A 21301-nucleotide genomic window follows, 5' to 3' on the forward strand; every position below is an offset into this window, starting at 1 on the left:
GAGAGCAGTTGGCTCAATTTAGAGATCGGCTAGCCAGACTTCTTCATGAAGAAGAACTCAAGTTGTACCAACGAGCGAAGGTGACAGACATCTTACTTGGTGATAATAATACCAAGTACTTCGAGTTAGTAGCCAATGGAAAATATAGAAAGAGACGAATCTTTTGCCTAGATCAAGAGGAAGGTAAAATCGAAGGTGAGACCGCTCTAAAGGCCTATAATACTAATTATTATAAGTCTTTATTTGGGCTACCTGAGGACAATTCTTTCTCACTTGATGAGTCCAGGAAAGAGGACGTCTCTCAGGTCTCGGAGCAAAGAATGATTTCCTTATGGCAACCTTTTCGGAGAAGGAAGTTCGGGATGCTATGTTTGACATGGAACACGATAAAACTCCCGGCTCAGATGGGTTTCTGACAGAATTTTACCAAGAATTCTAGGATGTCATCAAGTTTGACTTGATGAATTTATTCCAGGAATTGTATGTGGGCGAACTGCCGTTATTTAGCCTCAATTTTGTGGTGATAACTCTGCTGCTGAAAATCAAAGAGGCAAACCGGATCCAACAATATAGACCTATTTGTTTGCTGAATATCAGCTTCAAGATTTTCAGAAAGGTGGCCACAAATCAGATTAATTCTATTGTAGACCATGTGGTTAGTCCAACTCAAACTGTGTTCATGTGATGATGAAATATCCTAGAGGGAGTCATCATCTTACATGAAACAATTCACGAATTGCACAGAAAGAAATCGAGTGGGATTATTTTTAAGATAGACTTTGAGAAAACCTATGACAAGGTCAAATAACCCTTCCTACTACAGACTCTTCGGATGAAAGGTTTCTCGCGCCAAGTGAATCTCTTGGATTGAGACTTCCATCTCGGGAGGCAGTATAGCAATTAAAAAGTGAATGATAACGTCGGACCTTTCTTTCAAACGAAAAAAGGACTCCGACAAGGAGACCCTCTTTCCCTGATGTTGTTCAACATTGTAGCTGACATGTAGCTGTTCTTATCAAAAAGGCCAAAGCAGACGGGCAAATAGGTGGAGTGGTGCCTCATCTTATAGATGATGATATCTTTATTCTACAATATGCCAATGACACGATACTCTTTATGGATCATAACCTTGAGAAAGTTCAAAAATGAAGTTGCTACTTTGTTCTTTTGAGCAACTATCGGGTCTTAAGATCAATTTTCATAAGAGTGAACTGTTTTGCTTTGGTGACGGCCAAGCCATGACCGAGCTTTTCGGATGCAGTACTGGTGAATTCCCTTTGCAATATCTTGGTATTCCTATTCATTATAGGAAACTAAGAAATACGGATTGGAGAGGGGTTGAAGAGCGTTTGGAGATGAAACTTAGTAGTTGGAAGGGAAAACACCTTTCAACTGGCGGGCGATTGACATTGATAAATTCGGTGCTTAGCAGTCTGCCTATATACATGATGTACTTCTTTGCTATACCAAGGGGGTTCTTAAAAAGCTTGACTATTTTCGTTCCAGGTTCTACTGGCACAGTGACGATCAAAAGAAAAAAAAATATTGTCGTGCTAAATGGAACATTCTGTGTCGACCCAAAGATCAAGGGGATCTAGCAATTCAGGATCTTGATTCTAAGAATATTGCCATACTTAGCAAATGTCTTTTTAAGTTGCTCACGACTGATGAAATGTGGCAACAGCTTATTCGCAATAAGTACTTGGGCTCTAAACCCCTATCGCAGGTCCAGTGGAAAGCTGAGAATTCATATTTCTGGGCCAGCCTTATGAAGGTGAAGCGAGAATTCCTCCGCTTCAAAACCTTATAATCAAAGATGGCACACAAATCAGGTTTTGGGAAGACCAGTGGCTAGGAAATTCAACTTTGCGAGAACAATATCCATGCCTATATAATATTATAAGGAACAAATATGATACTGTAGCAGAAGTCCTTTAGGCATTCCTTCAAAATGTTTCTTTTAGAAGGGATCTGATAGGGTCGAATTTAATAGCGTGGAATGCCTCACTTCCTCGAATTGATAATATTGAACTCGCTCAGGAGCAAGATGAGTTCCGCTGGAACTTAACCCCGAATGGATAGTTTTCGGTAAAATCCCCACTATCTTGCTTTAGTGTATAGCGATGTTCCCAATGTTAACAAACACCTTTGGAAATTGAAGGTGTCACTCAAAGTCAGAATTTTCCTTTGGTACTTGCGCCAGGGTATAGTCCTGATGAAAGATAATTTGACTAAGTGTAATTAGCAAGGGAGCACGAACGGTTGTTTTTGTCGTCAAGAAGGGACAATTAAACATTTGTTCTTTGATTGTCGTTTTTCCTGCGCCGTATGGTCTATCATACAAGCGGCTTCTGGGCTCTTCCGTTCTTATAGTGTATCACATATATTCAGTACTTGACTGTCGGGTATTAGGAGAAACTTGAAACCGAAAGTCCTATTGAGGCGGCTGCTACTTACTGATCACTTTGATTATGCAGAAATGATATGATGTTTGATAAGAGAAATATTTTTTTTCTTTGTAGGTTATCTATCTATGTATTTATTGGCTCCGTATCTAGGCTATAGTACAGAAGCCGGTTTCTCAAGATATGATTATAGTGGTGTATCAGCATTTAGAGTGAATGGTCACGAAGTGTTCTACCCATGTTTATGGGTGGCAGCCCAGTAGGTGGATTGGGACGCCTTAGCATCTCTTGTTATCACCATTGTTAATCTTTTTGTGCTTTCTCTTTTCTTTTTTTAGTTGTACGTATCTTCATTATGCAGAGATGAAAAGTATTTTTAAAACGATTCTATCATCTTAATATAATTTCCTAAGCTCACTTCCTTGATCTGAAATGTATCTAGCTACTTGGATTCCGGTCGGACCCAGGCTTGAATTCAGTCAAACAACCATGCTAAGGGTCCATATATAGTCAACACAGGACTTGCGCAATCAGAGACCAGAAGCTGCTTGCTCGATTGACCTACTTCTTTTCTAATTTATTGTTTCCCTTAATAATTACCCATATTTTCTCTTTTCAGGCGATTAAGGAAGCTTCTTGGAGCAAAAACAATGCATGATTATATATTTATCTGACTAGATAGCTAGGTTCTTCGATATACGGATCACTCAAATGCAATAATAATCCCAAATTAAACCTCTTTTTGGGCATCTAATTAAATAGCTACGCTCGCCTTGATCCAGAGGATAAAAGAGGAGATAGACATTTGGGCATCTGCAGGGGCGTAACCCTTAGGACGTCTCTTTTCTCGAGAAAATAGGTCTTTCTGTCTTTTTTGATCGGCTTTTTTTCCCTTTGTTGTAACGGTTTTGTAAACTTTGCTTTCTTTTTAATATAACGGGTAGCTCTTCTGCCGGTTCGTTTTGAAAAAATAATAATCCCAAATATATATATATATATATAGGACACCTATTCTATACTCCCAGGAGTATGTACTCCCACATGCAATATACCACCTAAACAAACACTTTATACTCTTTTATCATTTTTAGTATACTCTAATACTAATTCTAAGATACTCCAATATGAGTTGTATGAAAAAAATTCAATGTTAGCCTTTCATTTTTGCTATATACTCTTTTTTATACATAAAAGAAGTATATACGCAAATTATGATAAAAATCATGGAATTTCATAAAAATTTTCGTGGGATTTGTATTGTAGTATCTTATAATTACTAATGAAGTATATTTAAAGTGATAAAGAAGTATAACACACGTGTAAAAGTGGTATATGAGAGGTGGGAGTACATACACCCAGGAGTACATACTAGTTTTCCTATATATATATATATATATATGTGTGTGTGTGTGGAGTAACTGTACCAATGAGACATCAATCCACGCGTATGCATGCATATATGTACACAAATTGGCGCCAAAACCCATCCTTTCTCATGCATGCAGATGCAGCAGGAGGAGGAGGAAGAATCCATCCATGATACCGTACGCGTCAGCGTCTAGCTACATCTGCTTGGACGTGTTCAAAGCATGCAGCTGCAGCGACAAACTAATTTTCTGCTCAACTTTCTTCGGTGCGGTAGCTTTATACTCCGTATATATTATTTTGCAACCGAGTGCTTTCTTGACCTGTTACACGCTATTAACAGGTAAACTCATATATATATAATCACCTCATTTACTTGTATATATATACCTGAGCGGATTGGATACATGCACGCCACGCTCTTGAATTTCTACATACATCGATCGATCGCACCGGCCGGAGCCTAGCTGTAGGCTGTAGCTAGCAACAACGTAACTCAGCTCGATCAAGTTGCAACGAACTCCCCTATCAGCAAGCTCAGCTCCATCGTACATGGAGCAATCCTCCTCCAGCGCGAGGTCCTCCTCCTCGTCGCAGCGTGGTGCTCGGGAGCTGCAGGGCCCGCGTCCAGCACCGCTCAAGGTCCGCAAGGACTCCCACAAGATCAGGAAGCCGCCGCCGCCGCCGGTGCAGGCGCGGCAGCCGGTCATCATCTACACGGTGTCGCCCAAGGTCGTGCACGCTGACCCTAGCGAGTTCATGTCTGTCGTGCAGCGCCTCACCGGCGCGCGCGCCCCGGCGTCCGCCTCGTCATCCTCCTCTGTCCCGGCGCTGCCAGAAGCGACGCATCAGCCGTCGCCCCCCTTCCCGTTCTACGGGCACCACGTTGCGTCGTCCTCCGCACTACTCCCGCCGCCGGCGCCGCACCCGCAGTTGCACTTCCCGTTCCAGCTGCAGCAACAAGGGCTGCACGAGCTAATCCAGCTCTCGCCCGCCGCGCGTCTCGCCGCCATCGAGCAGGCGTCCGCGCGGAGCGGCGGTGGCGGTGATGTCAGAGGCCTGCCGCCGTTGCCGAGCATCTTGTCGCCGGTGCCGGGGTCGCTCCCGGCGATCCCGGCGAGCTTCTTCTCCCCGCCGGCCGGAGCCGGTGTCGCGGGCGGCGGCATCAATCTGTTCGGCGAGCTGATCAGCCCGGCATTTCTTGGTGCAACGACCAGCAGTGGTATCACCGCCGCCGGTGCAAGTCCAAATTATCCGGTGTTGCAACAGTTGCCGTCCGCATCTGGTGCGTACTATTGGGATCTCTTCAACAACCACCAGAACCTATGAATGCAGACGAGAATTATTGGTCGGTCTTGCAATCATGGATGGTGTGATTCATTTCCATTTCCATTTCCATGCATGCACGCACGCACGCACCATGATCGATCGAGTCGCCTTATAGGTTTATTGCTAGCTGCAACGAAGCTTCTTCTCTTTTCAACACTTCTTTCTTCAATTCCCCCCATTTTTCCCTTATTGACATAAGTTGAGGATGCACCCCCTTTGGAGGTGGTTGGTCAGATTCAGTTCTACAGGATATATATATATATATATATATTTAGTTCATTCTTTTTGACACACATATATGTCGTACCACATTAAGTTGTGTATTAACACAACGAGAAATGGATTCTATATATTTTAATTGACCGTGGGCATGTGTGATGCATCCGATCTGTATGTTCACGACATATGCAGCCTTTAATTTGTTCAGTTGTCAAGAAGAATGTGCTCTAGAAATGGTGAATCTTAACCTCATAGTATATATTTGGGCCAGTTTGTGATTGTTGTGTGGTGCACAGTGTGCTATGATGCGCTGCAGGATCAGTTTATTACAAAACCTTTACTAATTATATTAGGATTTTGCTTCGATGCCTCCGAAAAGATACTTCTAATTAGCTACTACACTTCATCCAATTTTTTAAGATAGATGCGTTAGAAAAGCAAGCTAATGCCAAACGACGGAGCCAGCCAGGATGAGTGCATGCAAAGAATGGCAATGGAGCATATAACCTAGTACAAATTCTAGGTTTCCAAAAAATACTAGAACTAAGCAAACAAGAACAGAAATGTGTCTTGCGTTGTGTTTTCAGATCATCAGATGGAGGAAACATAAATTAACGGGAAATAGATGATCAAGAAGATGATAACACCCTTCATTCTTTTTTTAAAATCTCGCCATCACATACTGAATTTTAATTACAGGTAAAAAGATTTCTTCATTTTCTTATTTTATTATTTTGGGCTAGCTATTAAGATTGGAGCACTACTATAAAACATCACATATATAGCGTCCCATCAATACCGGCTCAACAGTAATCGACAGTGAAGACGTATCAGTGCCGATTCTTAAACTCTCATGCACGAACAACGATCGAGGAGCAAAGAACCGGCATTGATAGTGGTTGTATTAGTATCAGCATTGTTGTATCAGTGCCTCTTCTAGCCACGAACCGGCACTGATACTAGTCACGAACCGCTTGCTACTGTTACAGCTCATATTAAAAAATTCATAACTTTTTCACACGAAATCAGATATAGAAAAACTTTATATGAAAATTATAGCTCTCGATGAGATATACAACTTTTTAGTTCAAAACTTTTTAATTTGAGGTCATTTAAATGCCAAATAATTATAATAAAGTTGCAGCAGTGGTCGATGATAGCTCATATTAAAAAAAATTGTATGAAGTCGGATGGTGAAAAACTTTATATGAAAATTGTATCTCTCGACAAGATGTATAACTTTGTAGTTGATAATCTTTTCATTTGAGATCATTTAGATGTCCAAATAGTCATTCAAATGTTTGATCAGAAGATGTTAAAAAGGATTTATTGTGCTATTATACTCATGAATGTACGATAGCTGAGATGGTTAGAGGGGTCACACGCGTGCATAGGCTATGAGGTCTTGAGTTCAAATCAAGTCTTGGTTGCCGCATGTGAGTGAATATCGCGTGATTTGTGAATGTTAGGTGCAGTCGGGTGGACAACCTCTGATCGGGTGCCCCTGGCCACGCAACATTTTTTTAAGCTTTTTTACCCAAAAAATCGTTAAATAGAGTTCGAGACTATCAGTGCTGGTTGGTAGCTCTAACCGGTACTTATAGTGATTTTCAGTTCCGGTTTCATACCCAACACTGATAATCAATAACTATCAGTGTCGGGTGATCAATGTCCGTTCAAAATCTGTTACTAATGATGATTTTAAACCGACACTGATGATGATTTTTGCAGTACTGGAGGTGCCAAAAGCACATTACTTAATTGTTGTTAAATGGTTCTTCTACTATCATAAGTAATTTCTAATAACACAAAATTATAAACATTAAAATAAGAAATTATCAAAGTCACTTGCGGATAAAAAATACAAATCAAATAAAAAGGGATAGAAGAAGTGATAGAATAGTTCCGGTTCCTATATATACATGCACAGGAAACTAAAGAAACTTTTAAAGGCTGGTTTGGGGTTATTGCACTGTGCTACACTGCTAATATAATTAATTACTACTTTACTAACCATAGTAATATTATTCTATTATAGCTAAAAAACGATGTTCTCAACTAGTTATATCAAAATAATGTAGAAGAAAGTGTTATTTGAAAAACCATCGTAAAGCCTAACAGATCTTAAGAGAATCCTCTTGAAGGTTCATTTGCTTGTTTTGCTTAGTGGACTGCAAATAGAAGAAATAGCATGCCTTTCGCAACATGTTTGATAACCATATTAATAAACTAAAAGTCCATTCTTGTGCGCCAAAGCAATGGATAATCCGAACATTATGACACTTGTTAATTTCTTATGAATAATGACTACGGTTTGAATCTCTATTTGCTAAAGGGTTAGAAGGGTATATTGTGAGTTTTGTAAGATTTGGTGGTCATATGTCTGATCTGTGAGCTACAGAACATTAAGCGAAGAAAAGCTTCATTACAACACTTTTTCAAAACATGGAGAAGACTATGAAAGTATATATATCCATGACTTTCAGAGCATTAAGCGAAGAAAAGCTTCATTACATCACTTCTTCCTTGGATGCATGATTTTCAAGGCAAAGTCAATTATGGCATGGACTAGCAACAGCTAACAATAAAAAAAACAGCAAAAGGAAGATGAAACCCACCACACACAGACACACAAAACTGTGTACAATCTTTTTTTTAATAAAAAACTGTGCACAATCTTAACCGATGACTTAACCAGTCGTGGCGGAGCCGTTCTCCAAAGAAGCGATGATAAAGCCACTCCTAATACAAATGTCAATAATGTCTATTTTATTCCGCTTCATATAGGCACCAGTGAAGAAATTATCTCTCCAATGCAATTTTTTTTCACATCTTAAAATATGTGCTCACATTTAAGTTTTAATTGATATATCTTTATTTGCTTACTTCATAAAACACATAAACATGTACATTGACCACTTCATTGTATTTCTTAGCATGTTTATTGTGTTGGATATTGACCTAGCTTATATATGAGCATCACTAACGTTTAAGGTTTCAATGAGCCTTAGGATATGTCACATATGTGCTAATTTTGGATAGCGTCTGCTTGGGTTAGTTTGAACTCATACTAGACTCTAAAGTGGGTCTCACTCAAAAATAAAAATAAAAAACTTCACGAGGACTCTGATTGGTATTAGTTGGCAGTTGATGGAAAGAAAAAAGAAAAATAAATGCAAAATAATATTTTATTATTCTCAAGTTTAAAAAACTTGCTATAACAATATGGATCTTAAAGTCCCATCCTATAATATATAAGGATTGGTCTTAAGATCATCTTTTTAGCTCACGACTCTTTTTTCACACATTATAAATGTATTTATAGAAGACACTAGCTCGTACTCGCTCTTTTAATTATTTAACACATCATAAAAAAATACTATGCGACATAATAATTTAATGTCTAAGAAAAAATTATGGTGGAGCATCGGTGGCTGTCCGAGTCAGCATTAATTGAGCCTCCTTATCCGCCCTGCTCCTGCATACGTGGCAAGGCAAATACTAATAAATCAATCAAGTCATTTAACGCTTTGGTTAATCTAATGAAACGAGTAAATCAAGCGCTGTGATTGGCTGGAGTCTTGATTAAACTAGGCGCTAGTTGCTAGCATTAATAAGAAGCTTTCTTCTTCGTCCTGCGGTGCCTCATCTCAGTTCCATAAGAAGGCGAATAAAGACCTTCCAGACTCCGACGCAGCAGATCGAGGTACGAGTGATACCATCTCTCCAATCTAATCTGATGTTTATCTTACCAGCGTTTGAGTTGTCAGGTTAGATCTGAGCTTTTCCTCTGTTTCCCGGCGCAGGCAGATCCATGTGCTCTTCTGCTATATTCGCCTGATGCATAATACTGCATAAAAATAGGATTTTGATGCCTCATCTGTACGGGGAATGGGTTTCTCTACTTGAAAGCTGTAGCCTTGATTGTGAGGAATATAGGGTTTCCCCCTTTCGGGCTCAACATAGCTGTTAATTTGCGGACTAGATTTCTCAGGGTTGGCAATTAACCTAACTGTTGTCAGTTGCGGTGAAGCAATTGATACATTCGGTTGTCAATCTGGCATACATTCGGTGTGGCACATGCAGCAACCCTTATCTGGAATTTAGACTAAAAAAAACTAAGCTCATCATAGATCACAAAAGCGAAGAACACATCCTGGCATATGAATAGTAGCTCACTCAATGATATGCATCAATTTGATCTGCCTTGTTCTAATCAATGCAGTTTCCCTTATTTATCACGCTGAAATATTTTAAGCAGCACCGCCAAGTAAAGCACCTCTCGTGCTGTTATAAGCAGCAATTAAAAAATGTGTTTTCCAGTTGCCAAATGTCTGATGTGGACGAGTACCGTTGCTTCGTTGGGAGCCTTTCGTGGTCCACGACTGAAGAAGACCTCAAGGATGCGTTTGGGAAATTTGGCCGTCTGACTGAGGCAAAGGTACCAGATTGATTTCTTTCGATATGGCCTATGGGGGCAAGGATCTATGTATATACAGGGAAACATACGCAAGATTCTTTTAGATGAATGGATGTATTTATGTATTGGGTTATTCTGCTCCAAGAATCACAATTTTGCACTTGCACAATTTGTATTGTCCCTGCAGCTAGAATGTGATGTATGATTTATCCATGCTCTGTATACAGCCAATTTGCGTGACTGTCACTTCTTTTTCATGAATTTACTTTGGAGTATGCATTTTTATTTCGGTAAAGTGCATATTAGCATATTGTATCCTTCATCCTTGTATTCTATGACAGCATCCAATGTTCTCCTTTCACTTTAGCTTCAATCTAGTTAACATGCAAAGAAGAGATGCGGCCATTTTAAGGTCTTGGTTTGCACACTGTATGATGTCCCCATTTGGAAAGGATGAATTTCGTAGGAAATGAAACATCCGTTATTAGTAGATGTGGGAATTCACTGCAAAATTCCTACTGGAATCTCCAAATGTGGCCTAATAATCATTGGCTTTGCCTCCCAAGTCTTCGTTAGACTTGGTTGGATTTACCATTTATTTATGTATTTTGGCTCTATGGTTGAACTCTTAGTATAAGGATTCAGATGCAGTATGTGTGTCAATCTGCAGGTGGTTCTTGACAAGTTTTCTGGCCGATCACGTGGCTTTGGCTTTGTGACCTTCGATGACAAGAAGGTCATGGAAGAAGCAATTGTGGCGATGAATGGTGTGGATCTGGATGGAAGGAATATCACTGTTGAAAGAGCTCAGCCTCAAAGTTCAGGTAGGGACCATGATGGGGATCGAGATTACAGTCGTGGTGGTGGTGAGCGTGATCGCTACCATGGTGACTATGGCCGTGGTCGCGATCGCGGTCGTGATTTTGATGGTGGTCGTGGCGGTGGCGGTGATTGCTTCAAATGTGGCAAGCCTGGCCATTTTGCGAGGGAATGCCCTTCTGATGATGGTGGCAGGGGGGACAGGTACAGTAGCAGGGATGACAGGTATGGTGGAAGTAATGGCAGCAGCCGCTATGGGCCTGATCGTGGTAGTGATCGTTATTCTGGGAGCCGTGATGGAGGAAGCCGCAATGGTGGGGGCAGTGATCGATACAACCGTGACAAGTCTGGTCCTTATGAACGCCCCAGCCGAGGTGGATACAAATCTTGATGGTGGGAGGTTGTCCCTCAGGTATGGAAGCTATTTATGCTTTTAAGTAAGTTGTATGTTTGCCTCATTACATAATGCAGCAAACAGTTTGCTGTTCTTTAGCCTCATAAGAGTTTCAGTGCTGCTGTTAGCCGCGTTGACTTGTGCTTGTTTTTTTACCAATGCTCTTATCTGGATTTGGCTTGTAACCAGTTCCTCGGGAGCTTCAGTGGATTGCCTTGTTTCTATCTAATTGTTTTCTGGATCCATGTTTCTCTTTTGATCTGATGGTAAAAGTCCTGTCATGGTACTGGCCTTTGGTTCTGTTCTTTGTTTGAATCACTTGCGGATATCATTGGGATCACGGTCTTGATACCAAGGGTGCTGGAGAATAATTATGGCTTGTTGTTTAGTCTGATTGCGATCTTGAGGGAGGAAGCAGCATGCCGTGCTGGGGTAATCATCTGCTTGAAATATTCCTTCAGAAACTGTAAAAAGGAAAAGAGAGGGTAAAATCTTGACTTTGATTCACAGGATATATTTAATTTTATTATTATTTTTTAATAAGCAACGATTCTCACATCAATTTTTCGCAGGCATTGGGCCTTTGTGTTGCTATTGGTCTGCATGGCTTAGTGCTAATATTTTGCTGTTTGACCTTGGTTCTGAGTGCTCGGTAGTACTTCTACGGCGCTGATATGTTTCTGTGCTGTATTAAGCGAGGATAAGATCTCCAAACCTTTCGATTCACTGGAGGACATATCTAGTGCTCCCAGCGGGTTAGATGCTCCCGTGCTCCCGGCTTGCACGGTTGCACCTAACCTACTAGGAGCACTAGATATATTCTGGATTAAAGTGGACCTATCCTGCTTTGAGATGCCCGTTTGCTGAGTTCTGCCGTTCGTGTTCCTGTCAGAATATGTGTGTTGAGAAGTTCCAATGCACCAATATCATCTTTATTTTTGGGTGTCTGGCAAGCATCATATACTCAACTTTGTTCAACATCTGTGCCTTTGAACTCCTATAATATCCATAATGGTACCTGCAGAACCAGGAACAGGTGCTGTTTTGGGTGCTCATACGTGCCACCGTAATCGAAATGTGCAGACCTTCAATAAAATTCTAGTCTGGCTGTTTCTTGATTGTAGAAAATGACCTTTGTAGCTGGAGGTTCTTGAAGAGGGAACTAATTCTTTGGCAGCAAAAGAGTTCACAGTTAGAGGAAATCACGCCTTTTTATGTATAGTATGCACCAGGGAGGGTTGCAAAACATAGATTGTTGTTGTGTGACTTCAGCCGTGCTATTTTGGCAATGGAATATTGGTAGATATTGCCTTGATGTTAGCTATCAAAATGGGTTGTGCAAAAATTCACGTCCTTTTGTTTTTCTGTACCTAACCCTTAATTTGGGGTTGTTTCTGTTAATTGATGTGGTCAGATTTTTTTCCTTGAAGTTCTGTCCTGAATCTTGCTGATTCACTTGACATTGTTTATCTTGAAATCTGTATGTAATTTCGCAGATGCCTATAAGCCTATTGCTGTGTTTGATTTTGCAATGTTGTATTTGCTCTCCTACCGATCAGGATGCAATGTTGTGTTTCACGATTTCGCCGTACGGCAAATCGTGACCATCTAGTGTTTTAAGGTGCTTGGTTGGAGGTTAATTAGAATGGAATGGCCAGGAGTAATATTCTTCTCAGGAGTTGGATGAGCCTATTACTCACTCCATATAGTATGAATAAAGGTATCCCGAAAACAAAAACACACAAGTGTGCACGAACAGGAACGCAGACTTCCACGTGAAATGGGAGGACAGAAATATATATGTTTCCTGTATTTCCCCAGAAGGTTGCCAGTGGCCCAGTGCTTTCCTGTGTTTAATTTCAGATTCAGCAGTACCAACAACAATCCATACCAAATACCACCATTCTGTTTATCACACAGGCAAAAGGACATCCTAACCCTATTTATCACACAGGCAGCGGCATCCTGTTCTAATTGGGCACATATCGGCTGGTACAAGTTGTTTGGCCCAAAGAAAAAGGGGGTGAGGAAACTTCTTCTCCTTTGATGGTATGCATTCTCTAACGTTCTGATTTCTTCTGCATCTTCGCCCTGGAACGACGACTGGCTCCCTTTGGTGCCTGCAGAAAGCAATGCTCAAATCAGTGTTGTTCATAGATAAAACAAAATGGGGAAATGATAGCTCAAACTTTTTTTGCTTGCTTTGCTACCTGAACATGCTGTAACATGCCTTCAAGTTCTACGATGATCTCTGCGAAACTCGGACGCACATCAGGATCTTCGTCCCAACACCCCTGAATCAGTTTCGTCAATCTTGGGTGCACACTTGCGGGAATGTCCAAGCGTAATCCCTATTGCAAAGGGGCGAATGTATAATTAAGAACAAAAGTAGTTCAGTTCAACAAGACTTTCTCAACAAATGCTATGCATGATACAAATAAAAAATGCTACTTGTATTTGTCAAATGACATGGTTTATCGTTGCCCAGTTTCAGAAAGCTGATCGTTAGATTTTAGACTGTTGGTTTCATACTTCCATTGTGATAAAAAAAAAGGCACCAGAGGAAGTATCATTAAAGGAAACGGGCATAGCCAGTATCAGAGATAGATACATACCTGCCTTACTCCTAATGCAGCTTGCAAGGGCGTCATGTTATCATAGGGGACCTATGGTATAATCACGACTTCATGTTATTTATGTTCAAATGACACGGAAGTAATCTCAAGCTGCATTCAACACCTGGGCCTACCTTTGAAGTAGCCAACTCCCATAGAACAATAGCAAAGCTGAATACATCTGCTTTGTGATCATAAGGCTTATGGTTAATTATCTGTCAAGACAACCAATTCTTGTAAGCATACTGTGCAAAGATAAGTTTGTCTGTTTGTTTCAGGAAAAGAAGGATGGAAAATATCTGCCCAACAGCTCTTTGCATTTTTCCCCTGAATGGTCTTTGGAGACCCATTGCAATAGGTAAAAGCGAATTGTACTTGGTATGATGTTAACAGGATAAACCACTTAAATTATTTAAGAGACCTGTGCACGATTGGACCCTGAATTTCAGGAAGGAGTTTAAAACTAGTGAAAGAGTTACAGAGGAAGGGGCACATTTGGTAACAAAGAATTACTTTTCTAGGCAAAATACAGAAGTAAACAGGGCATCAAAGATTCCTATACAAATGAAAGACAAACCAAACTTCAAAGGGTGATAACAAGAGCTGAACCATACCTCTGGTGCCATCCATCGGTAGGTTCCAGTTTCAGCAGTCATTTGCCCCTCCTGACTTCCAAGTCGCGCCACACCAAAGTCTGCGATCTTTACAACCTATTTCCAGAAGCAGATCTACAAGTTAACAACTTGGGAGGTCAGCTGAATGCAGTGAAAAAAAAAACACTTACCATGCTCTGTCATCAACACAGCTTAATCTTGTAACATACAAACAATCAAATTCAACATTATTGACAATAAAGATAAGTACGAGCTGCAATCAGAATTGAGTGCATAAGAAACTTATATTTTTCTCAATATAACTAGATCCTCATTGAACAGCAGGGGCTTCTTTTGTCTAAATATTGTGAAACTCGAAAGGATATCTTGGAGATTAAAATGATATCCCGAAACTGCTCTTTGTCATGCCATTGCTAGTCTGCCAGAAGTGGATTGTAATTTATAAATCTTTAGGTACTTAAAAAAATGATACCATACAACAGCAGTTACATCTGATTGAAAACCAAGTGGACTACTACGCGAATCACTGACTTTCCAGATTTCGTACAGGATATTGGAAAGGTAGAAGGAAATGGGCACTGAGAATCAATAGCTTCAAAATACTAAACAAGTATGCATACCTGATCATAGCCTATGAGAAGATTTGCAGTCTTTAAATCTCTATGGATGATGTTATTCTGGTGCAGATAATCCATTCCTTTTGAGATACCGATAGCAATTCTTAGAACTGTAAGGAGTTCCAACAAATTATTCTGCTTGTGAAGAAAGTCATATAAATTCCCCCCAGGCATGTATTCTGAAAGGAACAGAACCAACCACATAAGAGAAAGGTGAGGTCATTAGCTGCATCTGCATCTGAGCTAATAGAAAGCGAAAACATTAGATTGAGGGAGCGAAGATATGAACAATACACAGATGGGACTACATTGAATTTGCATAACTCACTCAAACACTTATTTTTCATGGGAAACTAACGAATACTGAGTATGAGTTTAAGATACAAGCAGCATTCATAACATTAGGCTTGGCAAAGAAAAACAAACATTAGAAACACCTGGATGGAATCAATCAATAGATAGACATAAATTATATCTCGACCTTGAAGAGAACAGTGAAATCTCTGCTAGGTGGTTGAATCTCACAGATCACTATTACTTAATTCAGAAGGTTTTTATCCCATACCATGGCTCCAAAGAAAAAGATTGAGGAAATAAGTAACTCAGAACCACCAATTGGATAGGCTGTACCCTCACCGCCACTTCCAGCAAGGCAGTCTGATATGGTTGGGTTGATTGGATCGGTAGGGATAACTGGCGGAACGTACTCGTCCCACTGCTGCTAACTCTTTGACCGCTGGTATCATGGATACATTTAATGTTTTCCGTATAACATCTCTTCCTTGACGCATTCCACAACAGTGGTTCCAGCACGCCCGGCAACTGAATATACACATTGCTGCCTACACTGCCAGCACTCTAGACAAAGAAGAGGAACAGAGTAGTAGTTGGGCAAGGAAGAAGCTTCCCTGCCCTGACACATCGCCACCTATAATAATACAATGGACTGTTAATGGTTGAGGGACTCACTAACTTGTTCTTTGCTCCATTTCCTAATACGTAAGTAAACGAATTAGAAGCGTACTATCCTTTACATTTTTGAGAGTGTGAACGCGAGATGATATCAACCTTTTCTTTTTGCGAGGAAGATGACATCACCATTTATTTGCATTGCGAGTGTAAGTGTGTACATGAGAACAATATCACAGTTATTTGAGTTCGCAGCAATGGTTAGAGTCAATCACTCAATCACATCCAAACAGCAAAAACAAATATTGATGATACCTGTTACGATGCAATAGTTTGGATGCCTTGTGCATGCCCCATAAAATTGAAGAATATTTTCATGATTAACACTCCTGGAGAAAAAGATCTAGAATTAGTTAGAACAAAATGGAACTGGTTCATTCAGTTATTATGTCCAGTGAAAGCTTGCCTTAGAATAAGTACTTCCTGCAGGAACTCAATTTCTGAAGGATTGTTGAGATTTGCAATTCTGAGAATCTTTATAGCAACATCACGACCATTATAAGTTCCTCGATATCTGTGAAAGAAAATATGAATGAGAAGCGCTGGATGATAAAATCTTGTATTTCTTTGCCTATGGAAACCAAACATAGGTTAATACACACGACAATTTGTCAGCTGGCTTCATGACAATATGCCAATTAAAAACCATTTCATTGTTGACAGATGCCAGCACATAGATGAATCCTAGAGGCTAGGCGGGCACAACAGCAAGGTTAGCACTTAGCATGAAGTGGCATAATAGGCACCACATTTCAAATAAATGAATCATAAGGTAATGATATTACCAGCAACTTTGAAGTATAGAATAGTTCTTACAAGTCTGCAGAAGATCCAGATGCAATCTTTTCCCCCTTTGTTAGCATGGTCGAGTCAATTTCAGAATCTCCAACCTTTTGTTGTAGGTCAAGTATTTTCTCCGATGTCGAAGAATTTGTTGAATTAGATGGCGATGCCTACATATTACACTGAAATAATTGAACTCCAGAGAAAATGTTCACCATGAGATGCTTACTAAAAGTAGAGATTTGTGCATAACACCGCATTTACTCTGACAAGTAACATAAAACAAGCATGTGGATGTCTTATTCATGACTTAGGTCCGAAACTAAATTTATTCAAATAAGTTGAAAACAAAAGGACATCATACATTTTTATGTGTTAATGTCTCCTTAATCTTCGCGATCAACTCATCTGTCTCCTGCATAAGCAATTGCAAAATGAATAGCATTTTCAAACAACCATTGCATCTAAAAGAGATGTCCTAAGTAACAGATATTGATGGTTTAAATAATTCTCGGGCTCATATATTCAAATTTAAGATACAAAATAGAAATAATATTTTCGTAATGTCAAAAAACAGTACAGCACAAAGCATGTGCATGCTTAAAGTTTACCTCTGTCTCCCACCCATCAACGACGAAAACATCCAAACAAAAGCCATCAGTTGTGGAGTAAACATGAGCTTCCCGAATATTTAAATCGATCTCAGAAAGCAATGCAGTTAGCTGTTGAACAATCAATTTTCCGTAAGACACTTGATACATTAAATAAAAAGAGCAAGATATGGAATTGACGGAATCGGCTCCTCTGACGTACCAGAGGTAAGTCAGAGGGCGAACCGTGCACGTGACTCTGTGCACAATATTTTCCAAACAGTAACTCACAGTCAATCCTTGTAAACAGTACATTACAGTATGTTACTGTTCGCATAGACTCGTAGCACTGTTCACCTCTGGCTTGCATATGGTAAGTCAGAGGAACCGGTTCCGGAATTGACTAGCAGGGCGATAGTTAACATTACTCGGCTTAGGAGCTTCGGCCTGTCGAGGGAAGAGAAAATAATCTCATGAATGAGGAGGTTTTTTAGATCACCCCTGTAAAAAATTGATTAGTCAGTCTTAAGCAAAAGTCATGAACGGAAGATGTAATCATGGTAAACTGTAGCATCTATCTCCATATTTTCTTTTTTTAGAAAGCGGAAAAGGAAGAAAGAAAAAACAGCACTTTATCAGTCCAGTAACCATAAGATGACAAGAAGCAAGCCTAGGAAGGGGGTGGAGATAAAGCGAAGAAGTACCTAGAGGAGATAGACATGGAATCATTGCCGTCGACGGCCTTTCTTCTCTCCAAACTGAGGTCCTCCATCAACCTTTGACACGGCTCATCAAGATCTTGATTGCTGCCATCATAATCCCCTCGAACTGTGAGACACTGCTCATCAAGGCAGGCAGAGCAACACAATTGTGAGACACTAACAAAGTTATCTTTTTTTTTTGCCACTCCATTGTTAAATCAGTCCTCTATTTTTTTCCCCCGAGAGAGAAAAGGAGAGGTCTTGGGTTGGGAGTAGTGGACCTGAACGTATCGCGCGCGGAAGACAGGTCGCTTGTCGGGGTCAGCGCACTCGTCGAGGATCTCCCAGTGCAGCAGCACGTCCTCGGCCTTGTCGTCGACGTCGAGGTCGACGAGGTACCTCCGCGGCAGCCTCTGGAGGTGGCGGGCGAGGCGGCCGTGGAAGGAGGGGCTAGCGAGCGCCTGGACGTGCCGCCCCGTTCGGCTGAGGCGCTCGCAGATCCTCCTCAGCACCTCGTGGACGTCCGGTTTGAGCGCCCGTGGCGACCGCGGCGGTGGGGAGCTCTCGCCCGTGCCCTCCTCCCAGTCCTGCAGCTCCTCCCCTACTCGCGGCGACTGCGGCGGCGGAGCCATCGGAATCTGTGAACCTTTTATTGGCGGTTGCGGCGAGCGAGGGTTTATTCTCGGGCGTGGGGCCGGCCGGCTTTGGTAGGGGTAGGCTAGGCCGGGGAGTATCTATTTATAGAGGGGCTCCGGGCTGCCGGCCGACGAGCTGAGCGCCCATCGGATTGGAGACGACCAAGACGACGACGACGGCCATGGAAATGAAATCTGGAGTGCAAAAAATGAGAGATGACCCAACCAAACCAAGTGGTTGAGAAATTAAATTAAATTCAAATTTTGTTCTATATTTGAATTATTAATTGGTAGTACGTTTCGGCAGGGCCCATCTGCTGTCAGGGCGGGAACAAGAGCTACTCTATTACGTGGGTCAGGTCTTGAGGAACTTGTTGGGTTCAACGACAAGAAAAACACATTGGATGTAACAAGGGCCGGCCTTAGACTTCAGCGCCCATAACGAAACTAAAAATAGAAGCTCATTGAATATAAATATTTCTATATTAATTATAAAAATAATAATTTAAATAGAGTCTACGAGTATTTACGATAAGTTGAAACAATTTGAAATATGTCTGATACGGCAAGTTAGAACAACCTAAAATGCGTCCAATCAGACATATTTCAGATTGTTCTAGCTTATTGTAAATGCTTGCTGGAACAAAATTATTGTAAATGCTGACGGGAATAACATCGTTCCCGGCCAAGGGGAAGATGAATTATAGTTATGATAATTTTATATTAAACATAGTTGTAGGTAGTTTTGGATACAACTTTTCCAACTATATATATCAAAAGACATGGTTTCTGCATCAAGTTCGATCTTATGAAGGTAGCAATGCTATATACACATCAAAAGACATAGTTTATGTAACATTTGTTTAGAAGTTCTATAGACATCAAAAGATATGCTGCTCTTTTACTGGAAAAGTAGCTTCACATAAAGAGATAGTTCACTTGGCAAAATGTATTGCGAAACACTTGTTGTTTATGGTCTGAGAAAAAGAAGGAAGAGGAACAACGAATATATATAGAACAGGAGTAAAAAATATATAGTTATGAGAACGTATTTTCTTAAGAGATGGAGCTCCCTCCTCTCCCTCTCCTCTTCCACCTCCTTCCTCTCCTCCACTTTGCCCTCATCTCCCTCCTCTCGCCCCATTGCCATGGCTCTCTATTCTAGATTTCTTCGGAGATGGTGGGTCCTCCTACCAACCTCCTTGAACTTGAGGAGGACAAGGATTTGGAGTAGCTTGTTAGGCTTTGGGATTTTTCACACGGTTTTTCTTTTCAAACTGAGGTTTTAAACAAGTTCAAGTCTTCAGTTCATCATTGCTCTTCTTCTCCTGAAGGCTCCTTCTTCTTGCTTGCTGTTTTTTGACGTTACACCTTCTACCTAAATAAAGCCTCTGTTAGTCTTGCACTTCATGCCTGTTTGGGTGGTTCTTCGGCTGGTTTTTATGTCTCATTTCAAAGTGATCGGCATTTTTGGTTCTCGGTTGCCTCCAAATCTGTTGGTTTTCATATTTGCTCCCTCAAGAGGTTTATCTCTAAGCATTTTGATGTTTACTTCCACCTTTGGAGAAATGGTGGAGATAATTGGCTTTCTGAAAAAAGAAGATGGGAGCTTGAGGAAAGGAATAGTTGGACATTAGTTTCTCACTGCAAGAAGAAGAAGTTTTCTCAAGGAAAAAGGGTTTCTTTTAAGGATAATTTGGTCCTTGATTCTCCTTTGAGAAAATCTTCACCACCTGAACTTAACTCTGTGATCAAGATTGGAGAAATTTTCTGTCCCATTCCAATTCTTCAGAGAAAATCTTCTCTACGTTCATCTCTTGGATTCAATCAGTCTGCAGAGAATGGTTCTTGCATTCAATTTTCAACTCAATCGCCGATCTCGAGTGTCTTTGATAGACTAAAAAGTGTCTTGGGTATTCAATCTGTTTCTAGGGAAGCCAAAGCTCCGGCGGCTCTCGCTTCGTCTTCTGCTACTCGGTCTGGTAATTCTATTCCTCTTCTCGCCAGCATTCTTTATTGCTCTGCCGAAATTGTCTGCTATTGGGCCATGATTGTTGGAAGTGCAAAGGGCCTTCCAGGTGTTTATTCTGCTTTAATTATGGTCATAAAGCGGCCTCTTGTTTCAAAAGGCGCTTTAGTCTTAAATTTAAATGGGCCTCAAAGCCCAGCTCATCTGCTGCCCCCAAGTTTGGGCCTAACTCTTTCTCTCTTAAAAAAGATAATTCTTCGTCCCAGCACAGGAGTTATACCTCTTCGTCTTCCTCGCCCCTCCTCTTGGCCTCTTTGCCTTCTCCCAGAAAACCCTCTTCGTCTCTTCACCTTCTTCCTGCTTCCTCTCTCTCAAGCTCGATCATGGCGAACTTTGCCGTTGATCCTGTTCATTTCATTCCGTCGGGACTTGTCATTGAAGATGGTGGCCAGCATCGCAAGATTAGGTCCTTTGTCAGTATAGCAGGCAACCCTGCCAAGAGGCATGAAGACTTGGCGATCGCGGTCTCAGAGGAGGAACTTTCCCCAGCTCAAGAACTTGCTTTGATGCATGATATCAGGCAATACATTGAGGTAGAACTCCTTAAGCATGTTCTTCACTTCAGTCCTTATCCGCATGGAGTTGGCATATTTAAGCTAGGAGACTTGTGTGAAAGAGATGTTCTGTTGGCTGGTAATCCCCATTGGATAGGTCCCCATGTGATTAATTTTGTCAAACATGACAATGCCAAGAACTTTAAGAGATCTCCTTTCACCAGAAAATGTTGGATTATGTTCCTTGGGTTCCCGCTGGACTTTAAGGAATTTCACTTAATCCAGCAAGTCTATTCTTCCTTT

At 40.9% G+C, this 21301-nt stretch overlaps 3 protein-coding genes across 7 annotated transcripts; 2 read left to right on the top strand and 1 right to left on the bottom strand.

Annotated features, from left to right (window-relative positions):
• The first annotated feature begins 4248 nt into the window (after positions 1-4248).
• LOC133899792 (protein MKS1-like) lies at positions 4249-5342 on the top strand. The gene has a single exon (XM_062340855.1). It carries the CDS (start codon positions 4323-4325, stop codon positions 5097-5099), a length of 777 nt encoding a protein of 258 aa, XP_062196839.1. The 5' UTR covers positions 4249-4322; the 3' UTR covers positions 5100-5342.
• Positions 5343-8879: 3537 nt separating this feature from the next.
• On the top strand, positions 8880-12462 carry LOC133899750 (glycine-rich RNA-binding protein RZ1A-like). Of its 5 annotated transcripts, XR_009906403.1 has the most exons (5): positions 8880-9024; positions 9642-9759; positions 10409-10969; positions 11225-11436; positions 11524-12462. XR_009906403.1 is itself a non-coding variant. In XM_062340810.1 (4 exons), exons 2-3 carry the CDS (start codon positions 9649-9651, stop codon positions 10946-10948), a joined length of 651 nt encoding a protein of 216 aa, XP_062196794.1. In that variant the 5' UTR covers positions 8880-9024; positions 9642-9648; the 3' UTR covers positions 10949-10969; positions 11141-11194. The 5 variants fall into 5 exon arrangements, 4 of the variants coding, with proteins under 4 accessions (XP_062196794.1, XP_062196793.1, XP_062196796.1 ...); XM_062340810.1 differs by lacking the exons at positions 11225-11436; positions 11524-12462 and adding an exon at positions 11141-11194; XM_062340809.1 differs by lacking the exons at positions 11225-11436; positions 11524-12462 and having other exon boundaries at positions 10409-11194.
• A 275-nt stretch (positions 12463-12737) lies between these two features.
• LOC133899749 (serine/threonine-protein kinase STY8-like) lies at positions 12738-18709 on the bottom strand. The gene is made up of 14 exons (XM_062340808.1): positions 18122-18709; positions 17844-17977; positions 17568-17640; positions 17161-17271; positions 16914-16964; positions 16583-16719; positions 16173-16280; positions 16022-16095; positions 14801-14976; positions 14181-14276; positions 13701-13781; positions 13567-13617; positions 13162-13302; positions 12738-13071 (listed from the first exon to the last, which is right to left on the bottom strand). The coding sequence occupies exons 1-14, from the start codon at positions 18470-18472 to the stop codon at positions 13012-13014; spliced, it is 1644 nt and encodes a 547-aa protein (XP_062196792.1). The 5' UTR covers positions 18473-18709; the 3' UTR covers positions 12738-13011.
• Positions 18710-21301: the final 2592 nt, after the last annotated feature.

The sequence above is a fragment of the Phragmites australis genome, chromosome 18 (assembly GCF_958298935.1).
Source record: "Phragmites australis chromosome 18, lpPhrAust1.1, whole genome shotgun sequence".
Classification (NCBI taxonomy): domain Eukaryota; kingdom Viridiplantae; phylum Streptophyta; class Magnoliopsida; order Poales; family Poaceae; genus Phragmites; species Phragmites australis.

Bases quoted from the DNA above. Each gene is read 5' to 3' on its own strand.
- LOC133899792 (XM_062340855.1), top strand. From the start codon at position 4,323: ATGGAGCAATCCTCCTCCAGCGCGAGGTCCTCCTCCTCGTCGCAGCGT.
- LOC133899750 (XM_062340809.1), top strand. From the start codon at position 9,649: ATGTCTGATGTGGACGAGTACCGTTGCTTCGTTGGGAGCCTTTCGTGG. The intron at 9,760-10,408 runs GTACCAGATTGA...GTCAATCTGCAG, and splicing joins GCCGTCTGACTGAGGCAAAG to GTGGTTCTTGACAAGTTTTC.
- LOC133899749 (XM_062340808.1), bottom strand. From the start codon at position 18,472: ATGGCTCCGCCGCCGCAGTCGCCGCGAGTAGGGGAGGAGCTGCAGGAC. The intron at 17,272-17,567 runs GTAATGTTAACT...ATTGTTCAACAG, and splicing joins GGCCGAAGCTCCTAAGCCGA to CTAACTGCATTGCTTTCTGA. The intron at 14,277-14,800 runs GTATGCATACTT...TTCTGGAAATAG, and splicing joins TTCTCATAGGCTATGATCAG to GTTGTAAAGATCGCAGACTT.